Source organism: Pinus tabuliformis, chromosome 7 (genome assembly GCF_031772625.1).
Source record: "Pinus tabuliformis cultivar Carrire ecotype Pingquan chromosome 7, CPIR1, whole genome shotgun sequence".
Classification (NCBI taxonomy): domain Eukaryota; kingdom Viridiplantae; phylum Streptophyta; class Pinopsida; order Pinales; family Pinaceae; genus Pinus; species Pinus tabuliformis.
The window spans coordinates 917,872,378-917,892,768 of NC_142293.1; the positions used below are offsets into that span (position 1 = coordinate 917,872,378).

A 20,391-nucleotide genomic window follows, 5' to 3' on the forward strand; every position below is an offset into this window, starting at 1 on the left:
AAATGAAATTTAAAAATGAAATGAACATTTAAAAAGTTGATGTCCCTAGGTACTCTAACGAGTGATTCAGTCACAACAATAATCAATTCAACATCTATTCTAAAAAGCAACATTAAACACATAAGTATAGATTTCAATCACTTTGATAGTTCCACCATGTCTAAATGGCACCCACTCGAGTCCCAAAGACATCCTCCTAAGATTAATCTTTTGTTCAAAAAAGGGTTGCAAGGAGATGAAGTTCATTGTAAATCTAGTGACTTCATGACGAATAAGCTCGTTGCCTATGTATACTCTCATGACATTGACTTCATTTGTGTGATTGTAAACATATTTGGTTATCGATTTTGCCTTATCCAAAAAATCTAGTATCTAATCAACTTGATGAATGTCCTCAAGCATTAAATCCATTGAATGTGCAACACAAGAGGTCCAAGATATGGAAGGGTGCCTACACTCAAAAAGTGTACCAACAACCATACAATTAGTTGTTTATCAATAACAACTTGCATCATGTGATCTTCTCTCACCTCCTCAACGACTTCCTCCATCAAGGCACATAACATTTGGGCACTCATAATTTTACCCTAGGCATCCACTGATTGAGATACATTGTACCTTTAGACAACATACAAGAAAATTTATTAAGGATTGTTATCATGCAAAACTGCACCAACAGACTTCCCTGATACTTATAGGCAATCTAGCCATGTCACTGCTAGATGCTTCCCCATATGCATTGGTGCTTTTCCAGTCTCAGGGGGGTATCCCTGGGGGTTGCATGCTGTTCTTAACCTAATAAATCTGTGTAAACTCCAATTTTATCAGCACACACAAGATACTCTTGAGATCCCATAAGAAGTCAAGAGCAAAGGTAAACTCTCAGTGAAAATCAAGGTGGTTGAAATCAGATTCCTAAGTCAATTACAACAGTTAAATAAAACAAAGGGAATGAAAATAGTATGCGGGACTTAACTGAATAATAATGTAAAGTGTGTGCATGAAAACCAACCAAAGCACTGCAATACTATCAAACTAGAGCCCAACCAATAGATTCTAGGAGCCACAGAGAAGGCATAATGTAATCAAATGAATGTATTAATCAAAAGACATGGATTACATCATAGTGACAACAGATCACAGGTTGTCATTGTTCCAGTCGCATGCACTACTGGAGGTGGTCTGTTAGATGGAATGTGAAAGGATGATGAGCACTCTACTGCTGTAATCTCCTCAGAAAAAACAGTTTAGCTCCTGCAAAGTCCCTCATCTCTATAAATATAGAAGCCCGAACTGTCTGTGGAAAGAGCAAGGAAAGCATATCAATCTTGTCTTACTCTGCATGATTTCCAAGTGCGGATTGGCTTACTTTAGATAAACGTTTCTGTGGAAAAGCTACTGGTTAACTAGGTCAACTTCATGAAAACAAGAAGTTTGCATCCCATGATCCTTAAGTAAAGGCAGGTGACATGCATGTGTGCTTTCCATAGACAATCAGCGGCCAATCACACCGTCCAAAGAAAGCAAACAAGGGGAACTCTCCAAACAAGGAAACCTCAAAATTCCGAATTGCATGGCACAGCTTTGAGGACAAAAACAGGAAAGAGCTTGGATGGGATATAATTAGTAAATGTCATGCTTAGACATGGCAAATCCCTCTTCATCAGATCATAAACTCAACCAGCAGGCTAGCATAACCAGTTTCTCACTCCTGTGTTGCCTGACTAAGCCTTTCCTTGAGCACATCTCCTATTTACTATATGTTTGAACACATACTCAAACCTCTCCTTTGCCTTGAGGAACTCTCCACTGTCTCACATTGTCAACATAAATATCCTATAGAAGAGAGAAGGATTCTTATATGTGATGGATTTTTCAATTGGCTGTGGAAAGGAATTTTTGTCAACACAAGCCTGAAAACTATGACCACCCAATCACTCGATTGGTGGTTTCAATGGGGAAGCTCTAGTCAATTAAATATTTCTGTTAGGCTCTCACGAAGCCAAGCATAACATAAACCATCTCCTGCTTCTATAGAATATTCCTGCATTCGTTTATTCATTTAAAGAAGATTTCTTAACATTTTGTCATATGTTTGGCCTCAGGAACCTCTTAAAACATCACTCAATTCCAATCCATGACTATTCTTGCTCACTTTTCCTGGCCTTTCATTTATTAATCATCCAAAACCAGTATTTTAGGTTGGTTCTATAGCAAATCTAAACTGTAAATAAAGGCTTCTCTCCAACAAAGCTAACTGCAAAAATGATAAACAGCTGCTAAACTCAGTCCAATCATCAGCCATTGAAGGATACATGGTAATTTATTAGTTGTGATCTCTCAAACCAATGGATTCTGCCTTCAAACTGTTAATTTTCTTAAGGCAGTATTGTTCTTTGCTTTAGATAATTGCATTTTTAACCTTTCATCATACACATATGAAATTCACCCCGTAACATTATTATGTCATTAGCAATTATACAGAAAGAACAATAACATCATATCAGCGGAACAGAAAGGAACATAAGAAGAAAAGCATGCGCAAAGAGGACACCGAGATTTGGTCAAAGACCAGGGCAAAATCCGACAAGGGGGAAAACCCTTCCAGATTCTTCTTCTTCTATTAGATTTGTCATTGAATAGTTCTACTCAGCTGACAACCCAGTTTTCCTCCACTGGATATATCGATAAGTTAATGACATCAATTCCAAATGATGGATGATGAAATCAGCTCTCAGGAGTCAAGTTGAGGAACTGAAGCTCTCTAGTCAACATGGCACTAAGTCTCACTCATCCTCTGCAAATTTTGTATGCTGTCCCCCTCTTTCTCTCCCTGGCTTAAATGAAGAAGCTCCTCCTTCGGAGCCTATTCCAGCTCCAGGTCTGGTCAACACCCCTGCTTCTCTATAGCAATCATGCATGTTAAAATATGTTTTATTGTAGGTATATTCTACAAAATACACACTAGGATAATAGTACATGCAGTAATTTCGTTGTTATGCTACACAAAATTTTCCCTATCAGGCATTCTCAACTTCTCATCCAGCATGCAACTCTTGATGTAATTTTGGATCTTTGCTGTGCCCCAGACACTTCTTTAAAACAAAATTCTTGGTTATCTTTGAAAACTTAAACTAAAAATAAAACAAAACCTAAGGTCTTAAAATATCAAATATATCAAGTATGACAAGGAGCACAAACTTAGGGAATAGGACTTGATAAAATTAGGACAATCTTCACACCAAAATGGGAAACCTCTGAATGACTGCGACATGGCACACAGACAATTCACCTCATCAATGCTCGACTCATCATCCTTCACCAACCACAATCCTATGAACCACTCCACCACTGCAAACCTGGAACCATGACATCACAACCTATACCTACCAGAACTAGAAACTACTAAATATATAAATGCCAAAAGAAGCAGTGTAGCTCTGAAAAAAGCAAAAGGTAGGAAAGACTAAAAATGAAGTAACATTTGGGAGACTACTGCCAAAGATAGCAACTCTAAAACTAGGCTCAGCTAAAATAATAACATCTCACATGTGGATGAAACAGTCTTATTCGCCTTGCTTTTTCCACAAGGATCCAAATGTGTGCTTAGAAACAAGCCTCCAAAAGCAAGCTGCTAAAAATAGTAGTTGTGAACTGCTTTCATGTCACCCAAAACAGGCTCATCTGAGGACCAAGAATATGTAAAGATCTTTGTCATGTGGGAAAAAGATCTCCTGCTCTTAGAAAAAAGCAAACTACCCTCTCAAAAACAAGTGAAACTGACTTTAAAATAAGCCCAATCAATGTAAAGGTCAAGATGCATCTAAAATGCAACCAGCATGATGAAATCTAGCTGGATCTTAACCCTCCAGTTGTGCAAGCAAATATGGGTGTTAACAAGGTTTTATACATGGTATTTATACATCCATCTGTTATGCACCCAACTCACAAAATAGAAGAAAAGATAGATCAACGACTTCAAAATCAGCCTCTTCGAGGGGGCAACCTCCTTTACATTACACAAATGAACAATTCTTGGATGATACAAATGACAACACCTTCTTTCTATATATAGGAGTCTAAGGGGTCACAATATAATCAGAGCCGACATAACAATAATATTCTAACAATAGTGGGCTTCTATCGGGCACAATAGTAACAATATGGGGACTACATGGGCACAACAATACAATAAAGGGGTTGCACTAATAACAATAAAGGGATACAATAGTAGTATAGGGACCTAACATGCCCCTCTCCTTCATAAAAGTGTTGTCCTCAACGCTTGAGTAGTTTTGGATGCTTTTGTATAAAATTCTCGTCTTCCACTGGGTGACAGCTACGTCCACGGAAATATCTAAGCTTGATCAAGGGTATCAAGCCCCGCGGCCAATAGCTAAGCCTAACCCCAAGGGCTTCGAGGAGAATTGACCCTGTGACCTCCCGAATGGCGAGGCACTTATTTGACCAATTGAGCTAACCCTTGGGGCTTTATATATATAATAAAATTAAAATTAAAATTAATATATATAAATATAAATTCAAAAAAAAGTAATCAATAAATAATAAAAATAAAAATTTAAAAATAAATAAACAAACAAACAAATATATATATATATATATATATATATATATATATATATATTCAAAGAAAAGTAATCAATAAATAAAACAGGGTCAACAATAAAATACGGGGTTGAGGCCCATTAAACAAATAACAAAAATACTAAAAGGAGTTAAGAACGAATAGGATGATAAAATACTTAAGAAAACACGAAGGATCAAGAATATAAACTCTAATGAAGAATAAACCAACAACAAATACTATAAAAAAGACACCAATACCTACACAAATAAATAAACAAACAAAATAAATCCCAAAAAGAAACCTAAAAAACTAGGAGGACAGGACAGGGACCCAACTTCTACTAATAATCCAACCATCGTCTCTATTCAAATTATTGGGTCTTTTTTTATTTCTAGGGCCTCCCTCAATTTACGATGATGGAAATGACTAACCCTAGCAATGACTTGGGCCTCCTCAATGCAGATGTGATGCTTAGATTTATCTGCATGTTCTGCCAAAGCAAAGGAGCAGGTCCTGCCATGCTTGATGTCAGCAGCATGCTCACGAATCCTTTGATTAATCGAGCAACCAGTCTCACAAATGTAGGGAGTCCCACAAGAACATGGGATAATGTAAACACCCTTCATATTTTTGAGGTCCACTAGGTCTTTTACAGATCTAAGGAAGCTCCATATGGTATTTAAAGGCCTAAAGGTTGAAGCCACCTTATGCTTCCTTAGGATCTTTGCAATCTTGTCAGTGGTTCCTTAGATAAAAGGAAAATGAACACCAAAAAATCGATCCTTGGTATCTTTCTTAGCACTAGGACCCTTCTCAGCTGTGAGGAAAGCCTTAGTACATTGGTGTCTACTATACCCATTATTAAAGAAAACACTTAGGAGATGTGCTTTCTTTTCATTGAGATGGTTGTCATCATAAACTCTTAAAGCTCTAGTCGCTAAGGTATTGAGAACACCAAGTTTTTGAGCTGAGAAATGATGAGAATTAGCATGAAGATATTGTTATGTATGAGTTTTCTTACGAAATATCTTATGAGAAAAAGAGCCATCATCATTCCTTGAGAGGAGTACATCAAGGAAGGGAAGACTACCATTATTTTCAAATTCCATCGTGAACTTTATGGAACTAGATTGATTGTTAAGATGGAGGAAAATATGTTCCAACTCTTCCTTACCATGGGACCAAATGACACAACTGTCATCCACAAACCTCTTCCACGTCTTAGGCAAAAGACGAGAAGAAGCTAAGGCCTTTGATTCAAAATCCTCCATGAATAGATTAGCTACCACGGGGGGGGGGAACCCATGGCGACACCGCAAGTTTTCTCATAGAATTCCCCATTTAATGAAAAGAAAGTAGAAGTAAGACAAATACCAACTAAATTAGTTGTATCAAGATCCGTAATGCACTTGGTGACTTTGATGGCCTCGTTGATAGGAATATTAGTGTAGAGGGAGACCACATCGAAGCTCACAAGCTTGTCATCTGGATCAAGCTTGAAGCTCTATAACTCATTGACAAACGATGCAGAGTCCTTGACAAAGGATTATGTATGCCCAACAAGGGGCTTAAGCTTTTGGGCTAAATACTTAACAAGAAGATAAGTTGGCCCTCCTATCGTGTTGACAATGGGTCTCAGAGAAGCCTCTTCCTTATGAATCTTTGGCAAGCCATAGATTCTGGGGTAAGAGGGCAAATTTCAGTAAGCTTATGACTGAACGAGTTGATCGAGCTACTGGCCTTTATAGCAAGAGATAGATTTTAATCTAAGGGACAACTGACAAGATTCCAAAGATCCTAAGGAAGCATAAGGTGGCTTTAACCTTTAGACCTTTAAATACCATATGGAGCTCCCTTAGGTCTGTAAAAGACCTAGTGGACCCCAAAAATATGAAGGGTGTTTACGTTATCCCATGCTCTTGTGGGACTCACTACATTGGTGAGACTAGTCGCTCGATTAACCAAAGGATTCGTGAGCATGCCGCTGACATCAAGCATGGCGGGACCCGTTCCTCTGCTTTGGCAGAGCATGCAAATAAATCGAAGCATCACATATACATTGAGGAGGACCAAGTCATTGCTAGGGTTAGTCATTTCCATCATCGTAAATTGAGGGAGGCCCTAGAAATCGAAAAAAGACCCAATAATTTGAATAGAGATGACGGTTGGATTATTAGTATAAGTTAGGTCCCTGTAGTGTCCTCCTAGTTTTTTAGATTTCTTTTTGGGATTTATTTTGTTTGTTTATTTATCTATGTAGGTATTGGTGTCCTTTTTATAGTATTTGTTGTTGGTTTATTCTTCATTAGAGATTATATTCTTGATCCTTCGTGTTTTCTTAGGTATTTTATCATCCTATTCGTTCTTAAGTCCTTTTAGTATTTTTTATATTTGTTTAATGGGCCTCAGCCCCGTATTTTATGGTTGACCTTGTTTTATTTATTGATTACTTTTCTTTTGACTTGTATATATTTTTGTTTTATTTTATTAATTAATTTTTTATTTTAGTTTATTTTATTTCCATTAATTATTTTTATTTATTAAATGATCTTGTCTCGATTAGGGTCTTGACTCCTTTTTATAATAATTTTTTACTTCCCTCCTTGTTTGGAGTTTGACTTTGATTTTTTGATTCTTGTTAGTTATTTTTTTCGATTATTTTCCATTAATAGAATTTTTTAATAATATTTGATTTTAATAAATTAATTTAAATATTATTTTTCAAAAACTAGCTGTTTAATATAGTCATTACTTAAATTTTTTTTAATAATTAATATCATAATTTAAATATTATTTTTCAAAAACTAGTTGTTTAATATAGTCTTTATTTAATAATATTTGTTTTTAATAAATTAATATCATAATTTAAATATTATTGTTCAAAAATAGTTGTTACTTGAAATTATGGTCTCTACATTGCTCTCTATTTAAGCTTTTGCCATGGTCTACCTCTTCATCTGGTCTTGATGATGAACCACACTTGTTGGTTTAAACGCGTCAGCCAAAAATTTCTCTGATGTGATTTCCACCGAAAGACTTTTCTTAATTCATTATGAATCTCAGAAGCCTGAATTCAGAAATTGGAACATTGTTTGACTTTTTCCATGACAAAAATTCCTCTATAGAAAGCTTTGTCAATTGGAGGGCATGAAACAATCTTCTCTCTTTGAACACAACATCCTTGAAGGATCAAAATTTTTAAAGAAGCCCCATTCTCCCTAGAGATCACAACAAACTAGGGAGAGAGCAGATGAGATTACTGTTCAAAGATCTATGCTTTTCCACTTGTAGTCACACCACTTATGAGGGAAAGCAACCACCATTTGTGCCCAATGATCTCATGGATCCATACAATAGTTGTAACCTAACAAGGTGTAGAAAAGTTCTAATCTTTCATTTGCTCATTGATGACCGCAATTAAATGTGTCTATTTGTTGTGTAAACCAAATGAATGAGTTACTTTACTATTAGCTTTTCACGTGTGGCAATAACAAGCTTATCTGCAAATGTTGTATAGGTACATGACGATACCTTAGCTAGAGTTGTAATGTCACTACAACCTCATCTATCTTGTCTACCAACCTTTCTTCATGTTTATCCAATATTATAAATTTATTAATTTTCATAATGACCAAAACCCTTTTACCAAATACTTTGTGGATTAGACATGCACGTTGCCTTTAGACTCGTCGCTAACCTAGAACTAGTGCATTTAGCCTATAAATTAAGGGTGTTGTGTAATTCATTTTGAAACTAAGATTCACTGTGAAAAATCAGAGTTAATACAAAATATAAACAAAGATAATGAACATACTAATGTTGCAGGAAGTACCCCCCCAAGGGCACTCCCTCCCCCGTGGAACCACGCTCCAAGAGGGAGTGCCCTTGGGAGCATGCTTCCAAATTCACAAGCACACTCCAAACAAATATAAGATGCTCTCTGCCCTTTTGGGAGCATGGCACTCCCTAGGATGCTCCTGGAGCTAGGGAGTGCACTCTCGAGGCCCTCCCTAATGGTAATGTTAAATTCTCCTTTTTCACTAATTTATATGTCCGCTGTCATAGGTGATATTCATAGTATTTAGCAACTAGCTCATTTTATTGCTTTGGACATTTCAGTCTTCATACTTAATGTGTAGATGGCCTATTTTGTAAACATAACTATTTGATCATGTTATCGTTGACAATTGTTGGATAACAGATTTCATTCCATAAGTTAATGGTCTACTTTCTATTATATGGCTTAAGAATTTGTATGTTTGTTTGTAACTACTAGAATCTAGACCCTAAATGATAGATGCCCAAATGATTAATAAATTAATGTAATATGGATGTCATTTCTACTTTCGTTAATGTATAAATATGAATGTTTACATTAATAATTAATGTAATATGGATGTCATTTCTACTTTCATTAATGTATAAATATGAATGTTTACATATATTTTGCAACTAATTTGGCATTTTGCATGTTTTCTTTAACATATAAATCCCAATATATATAAATATATATATATATATACTCTCTGCTATTGAGGTTTTTTGGGAAATGACTCTCCTGACACTCTCGCTTTGTGCAACTATGGAACATACACAAAATTTTACACATATGAGGACTTGTAAACAATACTTTTATTAAAAGTCCAATTGACAAAGTAACACAGTTTTTAACCTTGTGCCTCTCAAGCAAACAACTAGATTCCCCTAGCCAGCTTCTAACTACCCCTTATTAGTTTCTATCTAGCCTCCCACTAGATAAATTTTAAGTACTAGACATATCTATACAAATATTCTACTATTGGACTAGAATCTCAATAAATGGAGATTTTGGAAGAGCAAACAACTTTAGAGTTGTTCCTAACAATATCAATTTTTTTTGTTTATAGCTAATAACCTGAGTCATATGACACCAGGACACAAAACACAAAAGACACACAGATACGAGCAACCAACACAAGAAACATCGAACCCCAAAATGTAACATGTGGGATGTGTTTTATACATATAATGATATATACATAGACAAAAAGATTCAAATTTTTTAGAACATTTACAATGATATAACTAGTTACTACATCGATGATGACCAAACACATAAGAAATTAGAATATTCAATACACATAAAATAGAGGTTTAGAAATTAGAACCATCAACAGTGATTTTCTCATTTACTCATTTGATCTCATCAAAGTCAAAATGTAATATCAAATCATTAATACTATAGGTCAGAATGCAATGGCAACTACAAAACAGGGTAGATACTAGAATTCTAGAACCATAGATGGAGGAATCTCATAGCTCATTAGTCATACCCCTCCATGTCAAAATCATCAAGATCGCCTCTGCTGCCACAGCTCTCTCCTCCATTTACCTCTATATCCAATCCAAGATATGCATCTGTCGGTCTGATAAATAACACCTCAAGTGGATCATCATCATTACAAGTGACGGCCTCTAGCACTAGTTCATTAAGGCCCAAGTTTGCTAATGCCAACTCAACATTGTTGTCCAAACTCATATCATCAAGAAATGCATCACATATCTTTTTCTTTCCCTTCAACCACTCATCCCACATCCTGTAAATAATTACAAGTGACTACCTCTAGCACTAGTTCATTAAGGCCCAAGTTTGCTAATGCCAACTCAACATTGTTGTCCAAACTCATATCATCAAGAAATACATCACATATCTTTTTCTTTCCCTTCAACCACTCATCCCACATCCTGTAAATCAGAAAGAGGTTGGAGTGCACATATACCATTGTCTCTACTCTAGACTACTCATTCTTGCTTTTCTTCAAAGTGTGCAAACTCCCATATGTGCTCCAATTCCTCTCGCAACAAGAGGATAAAGTAGCCCAAGAAAGGAGACTTGGATAGTTGTAGAATAGTACATACTGCCCCATGAGTTCCCTGCCAAGTATAGGACTTCTTAATCCCCCTATCTCCAAGCACATCATACCCTCCAAATCTCCAAATATCCTAGTGACCCTTGGAGCACTGCTAGGGCACATGTCAGACACACATTTGGCTATGTTTTTTTTCAGGAGACGTATCAAACACATGTCCTAGCATGTCACGTGCCCAACACATAGACATAGGCCCTAGAAGGCATGTCGTTTCCTAGCTAATAACCAATTCTTTGCGGAAGTGCACCCTAGATAAACATTGATGATTGGAGTATGCAGCAATGTACAAGATAAATAGAATAATTCATGACTGTGATTGTTAATCCTAATCAGTTATCAGCTTAAACTGAATTCAAAGAACTATCATTCGCTCAATGTAAAAACATCTATTAGTACTCTGGACCGTTAATAACAAGTTCCAGCAGTTGATAACATAACTGATATTCCATTTTAAACCAAAAGTTCAGAACCTCATCCACATTAGACAGCGAGCTTTTTGAAACTAGTATGCAACAATGGCAGTAATTCCAGACAATATCAAATATTTTCAACTATAGCTAATAACAAATTTTTACAGAGGTACAAGCTCAGTTAAAAAACAGAGACCTCTCTTCCACATACTTGTCATTTTATAATACTATAGATCCATTTTAGCCCCACATCTATTAAGTTCCAATAGGGGTCAAAAGCTCAAAGACTATTTATGGATCCTGTTTCGATCCCTCTCGGTGCTTAAGAGATCCAGGGTTACACTGAGGAGTTGTTTGCTTGAACTTAAAATAGATCTATGCTAGTTTTTATAATTATTGTTTAAATACAGTAGGTAAAAGAAACAAGAGGTTGCCTTCTTCGTTTCTTTTCTTTTATTTAGTGTTACATACACAGAAGAAGACGCATCTGCCCCACCTGAGATGTAGAGCACGTCACTTTTTCAGTGCAAGTTGCAACTAACAACCCCAGCATTTGCCAGGATATGATGAAGTCAAATCCAAATTTATGACCTCATTTTAGTTTCTAACAATGTATTATTCTGTTTGCCCGTTTCTGAAATAGTTCAGACTTGAATTCAACCTTCACTTAAATAAATCAAAATCGAATGCAAACCAAGAAAGTTTTGGACTTGCATGTTTCTGTGAATTAAAGTTCTGCAGCTAGAGCCCATACAACTGAAATTATCTGATGAGTAGTCTAGAACAATGTTGCAAACATTGGCATTGGGATAAAATCGGAAAGGGTCCAAAAAGCCAAAAAATCATAAAAATATCAGTAAAAATCGGCAAACATTGGCAAAATTAACATACCACCAAAATATCAGTAAAATCGACAGACATCGGCTAGGCAAAAAAATCGCAATTTCGTGATTTTTTCGAAATAAAATCAAGATGTTTGCAACATTGGTCAAGAATTAATTTTGAACTAACTTGACTTGTGAACTCTGATGAGTAGTCTAGAATTAATTTTTATAAATGACACAAGATGTGAATAAAATCGATGAGTAGTCAAGCATTAATTTTTGAAAAAAAATCAGTTATGCTCTAGCTGCATTAACTACAATTCACAGATTAAAGGTCACATACAGAAAGGTGCCCACATAGGACTTGCTACGACATTGCCAATCACAAGATCAAGGTACAATGTCAGCAGATAGAGGTAGTCTAACAACAGGAAAGCAGTAAACTCCACCTAATTGCAGGAAAGTCTGATCTGCTGTAGAACAGGAAAATATAAGCAAAATGACAGGAACTGTGGTGTCCTCTGATCTTCATCCATGCCTTTAAGACCTTTATTGCCTTTCATACAACATTTTATTGTCGTATCTATTCCTTCCTTTTTTGATTTAGCATATCCACAACATATGGAAACAGGTGAGGAGACTAACCGCAGAGTAGGAAATAAACATCGTAATTTCAAAAGACAAGAAAAAAAGTGCTAAAACAACTCAGGCTTATAAAGTTAAAGAAAAAATTTAGCCTTCGATGCCCTCGAGTCTTATTTGTGCATTACTGTGTCTGTCTAAGAAATAGAAATATTGATCTTGATTCTTATGTAAGTGTTCTTTTGTTTGGCTCATATCTGTCTAAACTCAGCCTTTCCCATACTTACACTTCCTTTCTTTCCCTTTTTCTAGCACACCTTGTAACAAACCCTTGTCTTCCCCTCCCCACCCAACTACCAGCAAGCACTACAAAATAACACAAGACAGATGAACCCAACAAGTTGACAGCCAACTTAGAAACTGCCAGAAATCGAGCAAAAGGAAAACTTGGAATATGTAGTTGGTGATAGTCCAATTCTCATAGCACCTTCGTAAAATTAAATTAGCCGTTACTTAAAAGAAGTTAGTGTTTGACAATCATACAGTATCTCTTCTAAAAAGTTTCAGTTGTTTCCAGAGTCCAGGAAGAAAAAAGGCTGGTTCTTTTAATAAAATCTCCAGTACTCGTTACTCCTTTCAGTATTTAAATAATACTGTTTGGAAAACTGTTTGTAAGAATCTTTACTCAAAAATATCCTTGGCAATTAATTGAGATGCAAATAACTGAAATGTTCATCATAGTTCCTGGCAACAAAAAGAGGATCAACCTAAAATCGTTTCCAACATTTTCCATGAGAAAGGACGGTAGCATGGTTCAGCTATATGGAAATAGTTGAACAAGCTTCAGAAAAAGTATCACTTTTTTTAGTGACAAGATCACTAAAGGCTAATCTAGGTAAAGTACCAAATTTTTCACTAAGAAGGGAATGAAAGATATTGCTTGCTATCCTTCAAAACACTACTGCAAATTATCCATATTCATAGCAGGATATTGAATACTACCTTCAGGTTCACTGATTGTATTTTTAGGCAGTTCATGTTTTTGACTGTCCTTGAGGCTATATTGAGTTTTTGCAACGACTTCACATGTCACATTAAAGCTGATGCTGGAATCAATGTATCAAGATTGGAAAATCATTTTTTATTGTTAACTGTACAATAAACAAAGCACAAATACCTATAATCAATGTTATTACCACTCATGCAGGTACTTGGATGAAAGGCCATTACCATTTGTATTACATGGAAGACAATTTAGTGTGATATCGATGCCTACTCTTATATAGTGTATAGTCTTGTTCTATTCTGTAAAAGATATTTCATTTCCAAAAACATTTGCATGGAACAGGAACAAGCATGAGGAAATAAACATGTCTTTAAGACTACAAATTGGCAGAAGGGATAGCAGTAATTGCTAGATTCAAATTTTCCATGCGAGCAGGAAGCAAACAAAAAAGTTAACTATATAAACCAAAGTACCATGTACATGCTTCCACAAAAATATAACTCCTGGTTGTTACATTAGATCCATCTGATAATCCTCCAGTATTCACGTCAATCCAGATTTTGCATTTTCAAGAACTTTTGTTTTATCATTCATATTTCTATTCCTTCAATATTAGAAATGGAATCAATATTATACATGTATGAAGTTTAAAATTAAATGCTTTTATTTTCTCAATCTTATCTTTCATACATTTTAGCCTTTTATTTTAGAACAATGTTTCCATGGCTATCATTTAACTTGTGTTTGACTTCTGGTTAACCATGTAAATAAATATTTCAAGAAATAATAAATAAGTAACCTCTTTTTCCTTCTGAACCCAAATTCCTTTCCCAGTACTTTTACTCGCTTTTAAATTAAATTTGAAGAACTAATTCAAAAACTCAGCAGCAAGCTCACAATGCTTACCAGTCAAAAATAACAAAATACTGTCGCAGACCTCTACAGGGACACAGTTTTTGCTGTCAAGTTTAGCCCGCAGCTCCTCAGCCTTGTTTCGCAATTTTTTCCCTCTAGAGTCCTCGCTTTCTTGAAAAATTCTCCTGACACAATCAAGCTCTTTGGCAAGAGTCTCCGCACTCCAGTCTTTGGCACATGTTTTAAACACCTCCTTCACAAACCCAAACATCTCAGAAGAATGATCACATGCAACGCAGTGGAACTGCATCTCCATGGTCCCCGGTGCTCCTCTAATGCTCGGACCAGGCTTGATATATGACCTTCGAATCCCACAATCCGTATGACACCAATGTAAACAGAAGTCACAGCCAACCCAGCTACATGTATTGTTGGCACAATCGAACTTCGAACAAATAAGACACATGCATGCACTGCAAAACCCACTCTTTTGAGAACAAATTTTACATTCACAGTCATCCACTGGTAACTGACTCTTACATGCCAAGTTCCTGCACTTGGCATCTAAGAAAATGTCAGCTAGCTCAGTTATTGGGAGATTGTTTCGACATAAAAACGTTTGAATTCCTGTTTTCAAGGCAACTAAGATCTCCAACTGCTTCATGTGAGACTTTAGTAGTGTATCTGAAGTTAAATCACTCCTTTGAAGGGCTTTTTGAAAATTAGCAAGTTGATCTCTATTTTCATTATTTCCAATTAGATCCCATAAGTACTCCCTCACATCCTCGAGGATGTTGTCTGGCAGTTCTTGAAACTTTTGAGCCATTGTAGTAATTGGTTCTGAAACAATCTCAAGGAGAATCCTGCCAGCCATCATAATGTCTCTTGGCATGGATTGTTCTCCATCTCTTCCATGCTTATCCCTTTGAAACAAAATAGCTCCATCTGCCTTTGGTTTTGACATGTTCTTGTCATTTTGCTTATGCTGTACCGATCTCGTTTCCCGTGAACTCGCACTCTGTGATGGTGAAGACCACGCCTCTTGTCTAGTTCTCTCTGGTAACTCTCTTGGAAAACTAAACTGCCTTTCACTGCCATTACTTCTTCCCTGGCTTTCATCCAAACTCCTTGTCCGTGGTGCCAATGTCGTTGGATAACTAAATTGAGAATGAGAGTCTCCGGCACCTCTTTCATTGCCAAAGGGATTCCTATCTAGGTTATTTCCACCCAAAATACCCTGAGAAGATGGATTCCCTTGCATGTTCCCATTCTGCAGAACTCTCTGGTACAGAGAAATGTCCCTTCCTGGTTTGCACCTCTCCTGTGTTGATCCACTGTTAACAGGGGAAGCCTGCTCGATTGCATTGGGAACCTGCCAATTACCATGAGATGACTGATCATTCCCTTGAGAAACAGGGTGACTACCAACAGAATATTCATAATTTTCCATGGAGTTTGGATTGAGGGAACAGCTGGGATTGTGAACAAAAGTATGTGACTCGGAAAAGTCAAGAGATGTAGTAAACCCGTGTGAGCTTGTCCTTGTATGATTTGTGTGACCTAACGACTGGACACTTCTTGCCCGGCCAGAAGAAGCTGGATGCATGTTTGGGTTCTGTGATGCTAAGGTCAATGAAACATCTGGTAAACCCAGAGAAAGTTGAAGAGGCTCAGTTTTAAGCTTCTTCTGTCTCTGCTTTCCTCCATATAGCTCCATCTCTACTATTTCCTCACTAGGGAGATATCTGCTGCTCGCACCTCTTTCCATTCTAAAAGATCTTTCTTCTTCTCCGTGATTTTCCTTCAACTGTAAAAAATCTCTTTCAAGTAACCTTCCACTGTGGTCTGTGGGCTCCGTGTCATTGGACAGAGAAAGTGCCAATTGCTTACCTTTATCTTTCGCATTCACCCCTCTGTTGGGAACTGACTTCTCCCACAACATACTTGTTCCAGCTTCAACCTCTGGTTCTGCCTTGGACGGAGCTATAATCGGGGGCTTTGATCTGTAACACATGTAACTCAAGGTAAGCTCTTGGAACCCATGACCCCCCATCTCCTTGGAAGCTTCTACATCATCTCCTTCCTCCATCTTCGCAACAGATTCGAGATCTATTTCATTCTTCTTGCCCATTCTCAAATCTGAATCAAGCTGATTCCTCAAGCCCTTGAGATTCCCTCCTGTCTCATTTCTTACATTAGCCATTCTCAAATCCGAATCAGGTTCATTCCTCAAGCCCCTGTGATCCTCTTCTGTGTCATTTCCTCCATTGCTCATTCTTTTGACCTTCCCTTCAACCGCACCATTATCATTCTGCATTCTCTCCTCCTGGAGATTACCATTGTCCATTTCAGCATTTCGCTGCAAAGCACCATGACACAATTCCATTTCTTTCATCTTTTTAAAATCCTCGTAACCTAATCCCATCTTCTCTTCAAAACCACTTTTCCTCCTGCACTCAAATTCTGTACTGTTCACGTTAACAAAATCAACATCAACCCCAGTTTTCTTCTCACCATTTCGCCCCGATGCAGTCTCGTTCCCATCCTTCCTATCCACATTTTCTTCACTCCCCCTGTAATTTTCCTGTGGCCAGCCTTTCCAACAGAATTCCACTTCAAAGTTATCCCATCAACTTCCGCCTCTGGCTCAAGCTCTCCCTCTTCCATCTCGCTACTCTTAGAATGACCGCACGACCTCCCCCTTCCCTCCACGTCCTCCAATCCATGAACTCCCCCAAATCTATTTCCAATCTGATGTTTTAAAGCCCTTTCAGACTTCAATCCCCTAAACCCATCTCTACCTCTATCAACAAACTGCAATTTTGCACAAGACTCACCTGAAATTTTCTCGCTCTCTCTCACGTGGGCACCTTTGAATCCTTCTCCTCTATGGAACCCATCACGCGATCCTGTCCTCTCTGTCCCATCCTCGTCTTCCCGGGCACCCCCACAGTCTGCAGTCTCGTTCCGACCTATTCCAGAGGAACTTCGCTCATCTCTGTTTCTTAACGACTCATCTCGGGATCTCTTGAATAACAGATGGCCACTTGATTTTGTCATTGACTCCTCTCGATCCTGGGCCGATTCCCTCGGCAAGCTTGACCTGCTATTGTTACTGCTGGTGGTGGTGGTGCTCTCGCCCTTCAAAGGCCTCATTTTGAAGGCCTGTTTGGATAAATATACAGAGAATTAGATGGCCCAACTGTGTATATTGCAGGGGAGTGCTTAAACTCCGCCACTCTGAGACCAGAGAAAGCCAGCGGGATTTCAAGCTTAAATGTAATCCAAATTAAAGTGAAATGAGGGAAGGGAAAAGTCCATGAAATGATATTCTCTTCTGTCCAGTCAACGCCGTGCCTTCAACACATCAGCTTTGAAAAAAAAAACACGGTTAGAGATTCTCCTCGTTCTCATGGGATTGCCATGCTCCAATGGGGATTGTTCATGGATTTGAATTGGTTGAATGATTTCCTCCTTTCGTGGCAGGCTTAAATTTTTATTTGTCTTTTCATGTTGTTTTTAGTACTTGTTTTGTTTTGACAGACTGTGCGAAATGCATCGCGAAGACACTTAATTTAACAACAATTCCTACAAGTTGTTAGAATCGGTGAATCGGTCAATGGGAACGCAAAACCTCATTCTGATTGATTGATTTTTATTTTTATTTTATTTTTTTCCCATAAAAAAATATTATAATTTAAGATTTACTAATGTGTTTTATTGGTATTATTTAAAAGGAATTATATTAATTAAAATAATAATTAATATGTTTTATTAGTATTAATTAAAATAATAATTAATGTGTTTTATTAGTATTAATTAAAAGTATATTAATTAAAATAATTTGGAAATGATTTTTTGATTGGGATGTTTAAGGTTAGTGTGGAGATTTATGAATGTTGAACATGTGCAAACACCTTGCTAGACATTGCTAGAGGCTCCACAATTTTTTTCCTGTTTGCATGCAATCCATCCTTCAAACTCGGGGATATTAAATCCAACGAGACTCTTTCTCCCCACTCCCACCATGACCCGTCAACAAGCTCACAACTGCAGGGGAGGTGGAGGGTGAGGGGACATTGGTGGTTCGCAAGCTTGGTTTCGCGCAAAGACATTAGCTCGCCACTCTCAAAACCATACCCCTCTGAAAAATTTTGTGAGAGCCTAACGAAATAGAGATGGATGTAAGGGACAACCTTCAAAGGACTTCGAATCCAAAGATCTTAGATAACATTGTAGCGTGGATTCCCAACCTAAGGAATACCAAAGGAAAAATCATGACCTCTATATAGTGGATTTCTGTTGGTATCTAAAGACTCTATAGGGCAAGGTGTTGTTGGATCGTAGGGATGCAAGAAATCAAATTCTCAACAAACGAAAGAATTTGAAGTTGTCGCTCTTGGATATTGAAGGTCACCTCGCTCATCTCAAGCTTGGTCTACCTCTAAGCCCACGCAAAGCTCCTCCCTGCAAGGACGAAGCTCATCTCATTGAGGTGGATATATCTTTATCTTCCTAATGTTTATGTTCCACTTACTTTTTTTTCTAGTTAGGAGGCCCAGGACTATGTTTGCTCTTCTTGCTACTTTCCTAGTTTGTTTTTCCTTTATAAGGACAGTTTTCAAATTGTGTAAAAGTTTTTAAATTCTACAAACAATTAATTTTCCTCCCATTTTTCTTAATCATTAATAATGTGTATTGATAATGTGTTATTCTATGCTTGACCTCTAGTTTTTGTAATTTTAGTGAACAATCAAAGAAACCTTAACTTAAAAAATAAATAAAAAATAAAAAATAAATTAATAATGAGTAAATTTTACTTTTACACTGTATTTGGATTTTTAGCTCATAACATCTTTTTAGTATTTGAAAAAATAAGTTATTAATCTACTTAAAATCATTTTAAGTGTGGCTCCAAACTCAAAGGATAATTTCAACCAAAATGCTATCCAAATAAAAAACAATATCCATGACAATTCATTAAAAATACTTTTTAATAAACTATATATTTTTAATGAGATTTAAACTTAATATTATTAATTAAATTAAATATTGATGATGATGATGATCGTTAACGTCCGCTGAGACCAAATAATGATCTATCGGACCTAAAAAGACAAATTATTTATTTTGATTTAAGATTTTATTCCTATGCTCAAAAAGCTTGGAGAGAAGCCTCCCGAGCTCACTATAATTTTGGCATTGTAAAAGGCTAGGAAGGTCAGTATTGTAACAAAGGTTGTGAAATTGAGATCTAATGTGGTTGTATGCGGGGCACTCTAAATTTTAACTTTTATTAAAATAATTATTATAAATTTTAAAATCCAATTTTAAAAATAATAAAATTTTAATTAAACAAAATTATAAATTTGATGTAATTTTAATATATTTAATATTTATATATATTGGAACCATTTTTATTATATAATATTTTTTATAATTGAGTCTCAAGGGTTAGTTTAACTCGTCAATTTTTTGTTGCAAGTATCATAATGCTAGTTTGGCAAACAAAATGTGATTCTTGAGACAGGTTTTTGGTGATAATCACATCAAAATTTATTTGTGGACAAACTAATTTGATGTGATTATCGCGTCTCAAAAATTTAATATGGATCACAAAAGCCTCCCTTCAATAAAATGTGATTCTTTGATCTTCCCAAATTTTCAAGTAAATGGTCACTTACTAATCCATGAACCACCATTAAAAAATTATTTTATAAATATCAAAGTTCAATTTATCATTTTATAATAATGAAAAAAATGTATCCATGAACCACCATTAAAAAATTATTTTATATTTCAATTTTATAAATATCAAAATTCAATTTATCATTTTATAATAACGAGAAAAATTTTAAATATAAAAATCATTTTATAATTTTGTAAAATTAATTATATATATTTTATACAAATTTTATTGAGTATTGAAATTAAATATTTTATAAATTGATATTAAAAAGTGACATATATGGTAAAAAAATGAAAACATTTCATTTTTAATAATTTTGGTTATTATTTAATTAACAAAAAAATTGTAATTAAATCAATTTACTGTATAAATTATAATTCTAACATTTAGAACAACTCACAAGTTAAATACAAAACATCGCAATTACGCAATTACTATTTAATTGGCAAAATCCTTTCTAAAAACATTAAGAACATTGAAATGAGACAATTTAGTTGGAAATTAGTTACTAGCCAGGGAGATTAACAT

At 36.0% G+C, this 20,391-nt stretch overlaps 1 protein-coding gene across 1 annotated transcript in view; it reads right to left on the minus strand.

Moving 5' to 3' along the window:
- LOC149250652 (protein OBERON 4-like) overlaps window positions 1-16,599 on the minus strand; it is a 33,506-nt gene extending 16,907 nt beyond the window's left edge. The window contains exon 1 of the mRNA XM_089459165.1: window positions 14,226-16,599. Coding sequence (XP_089315291.1) covers window positions 14,226-16,599 — 2,374 coding nt within the window. The remainder of the gene's footprint in view (window positions 1-14,225) is intronic.
- Window positions 16,600-20,391: the final 3,792 nt, after the last annotated feature.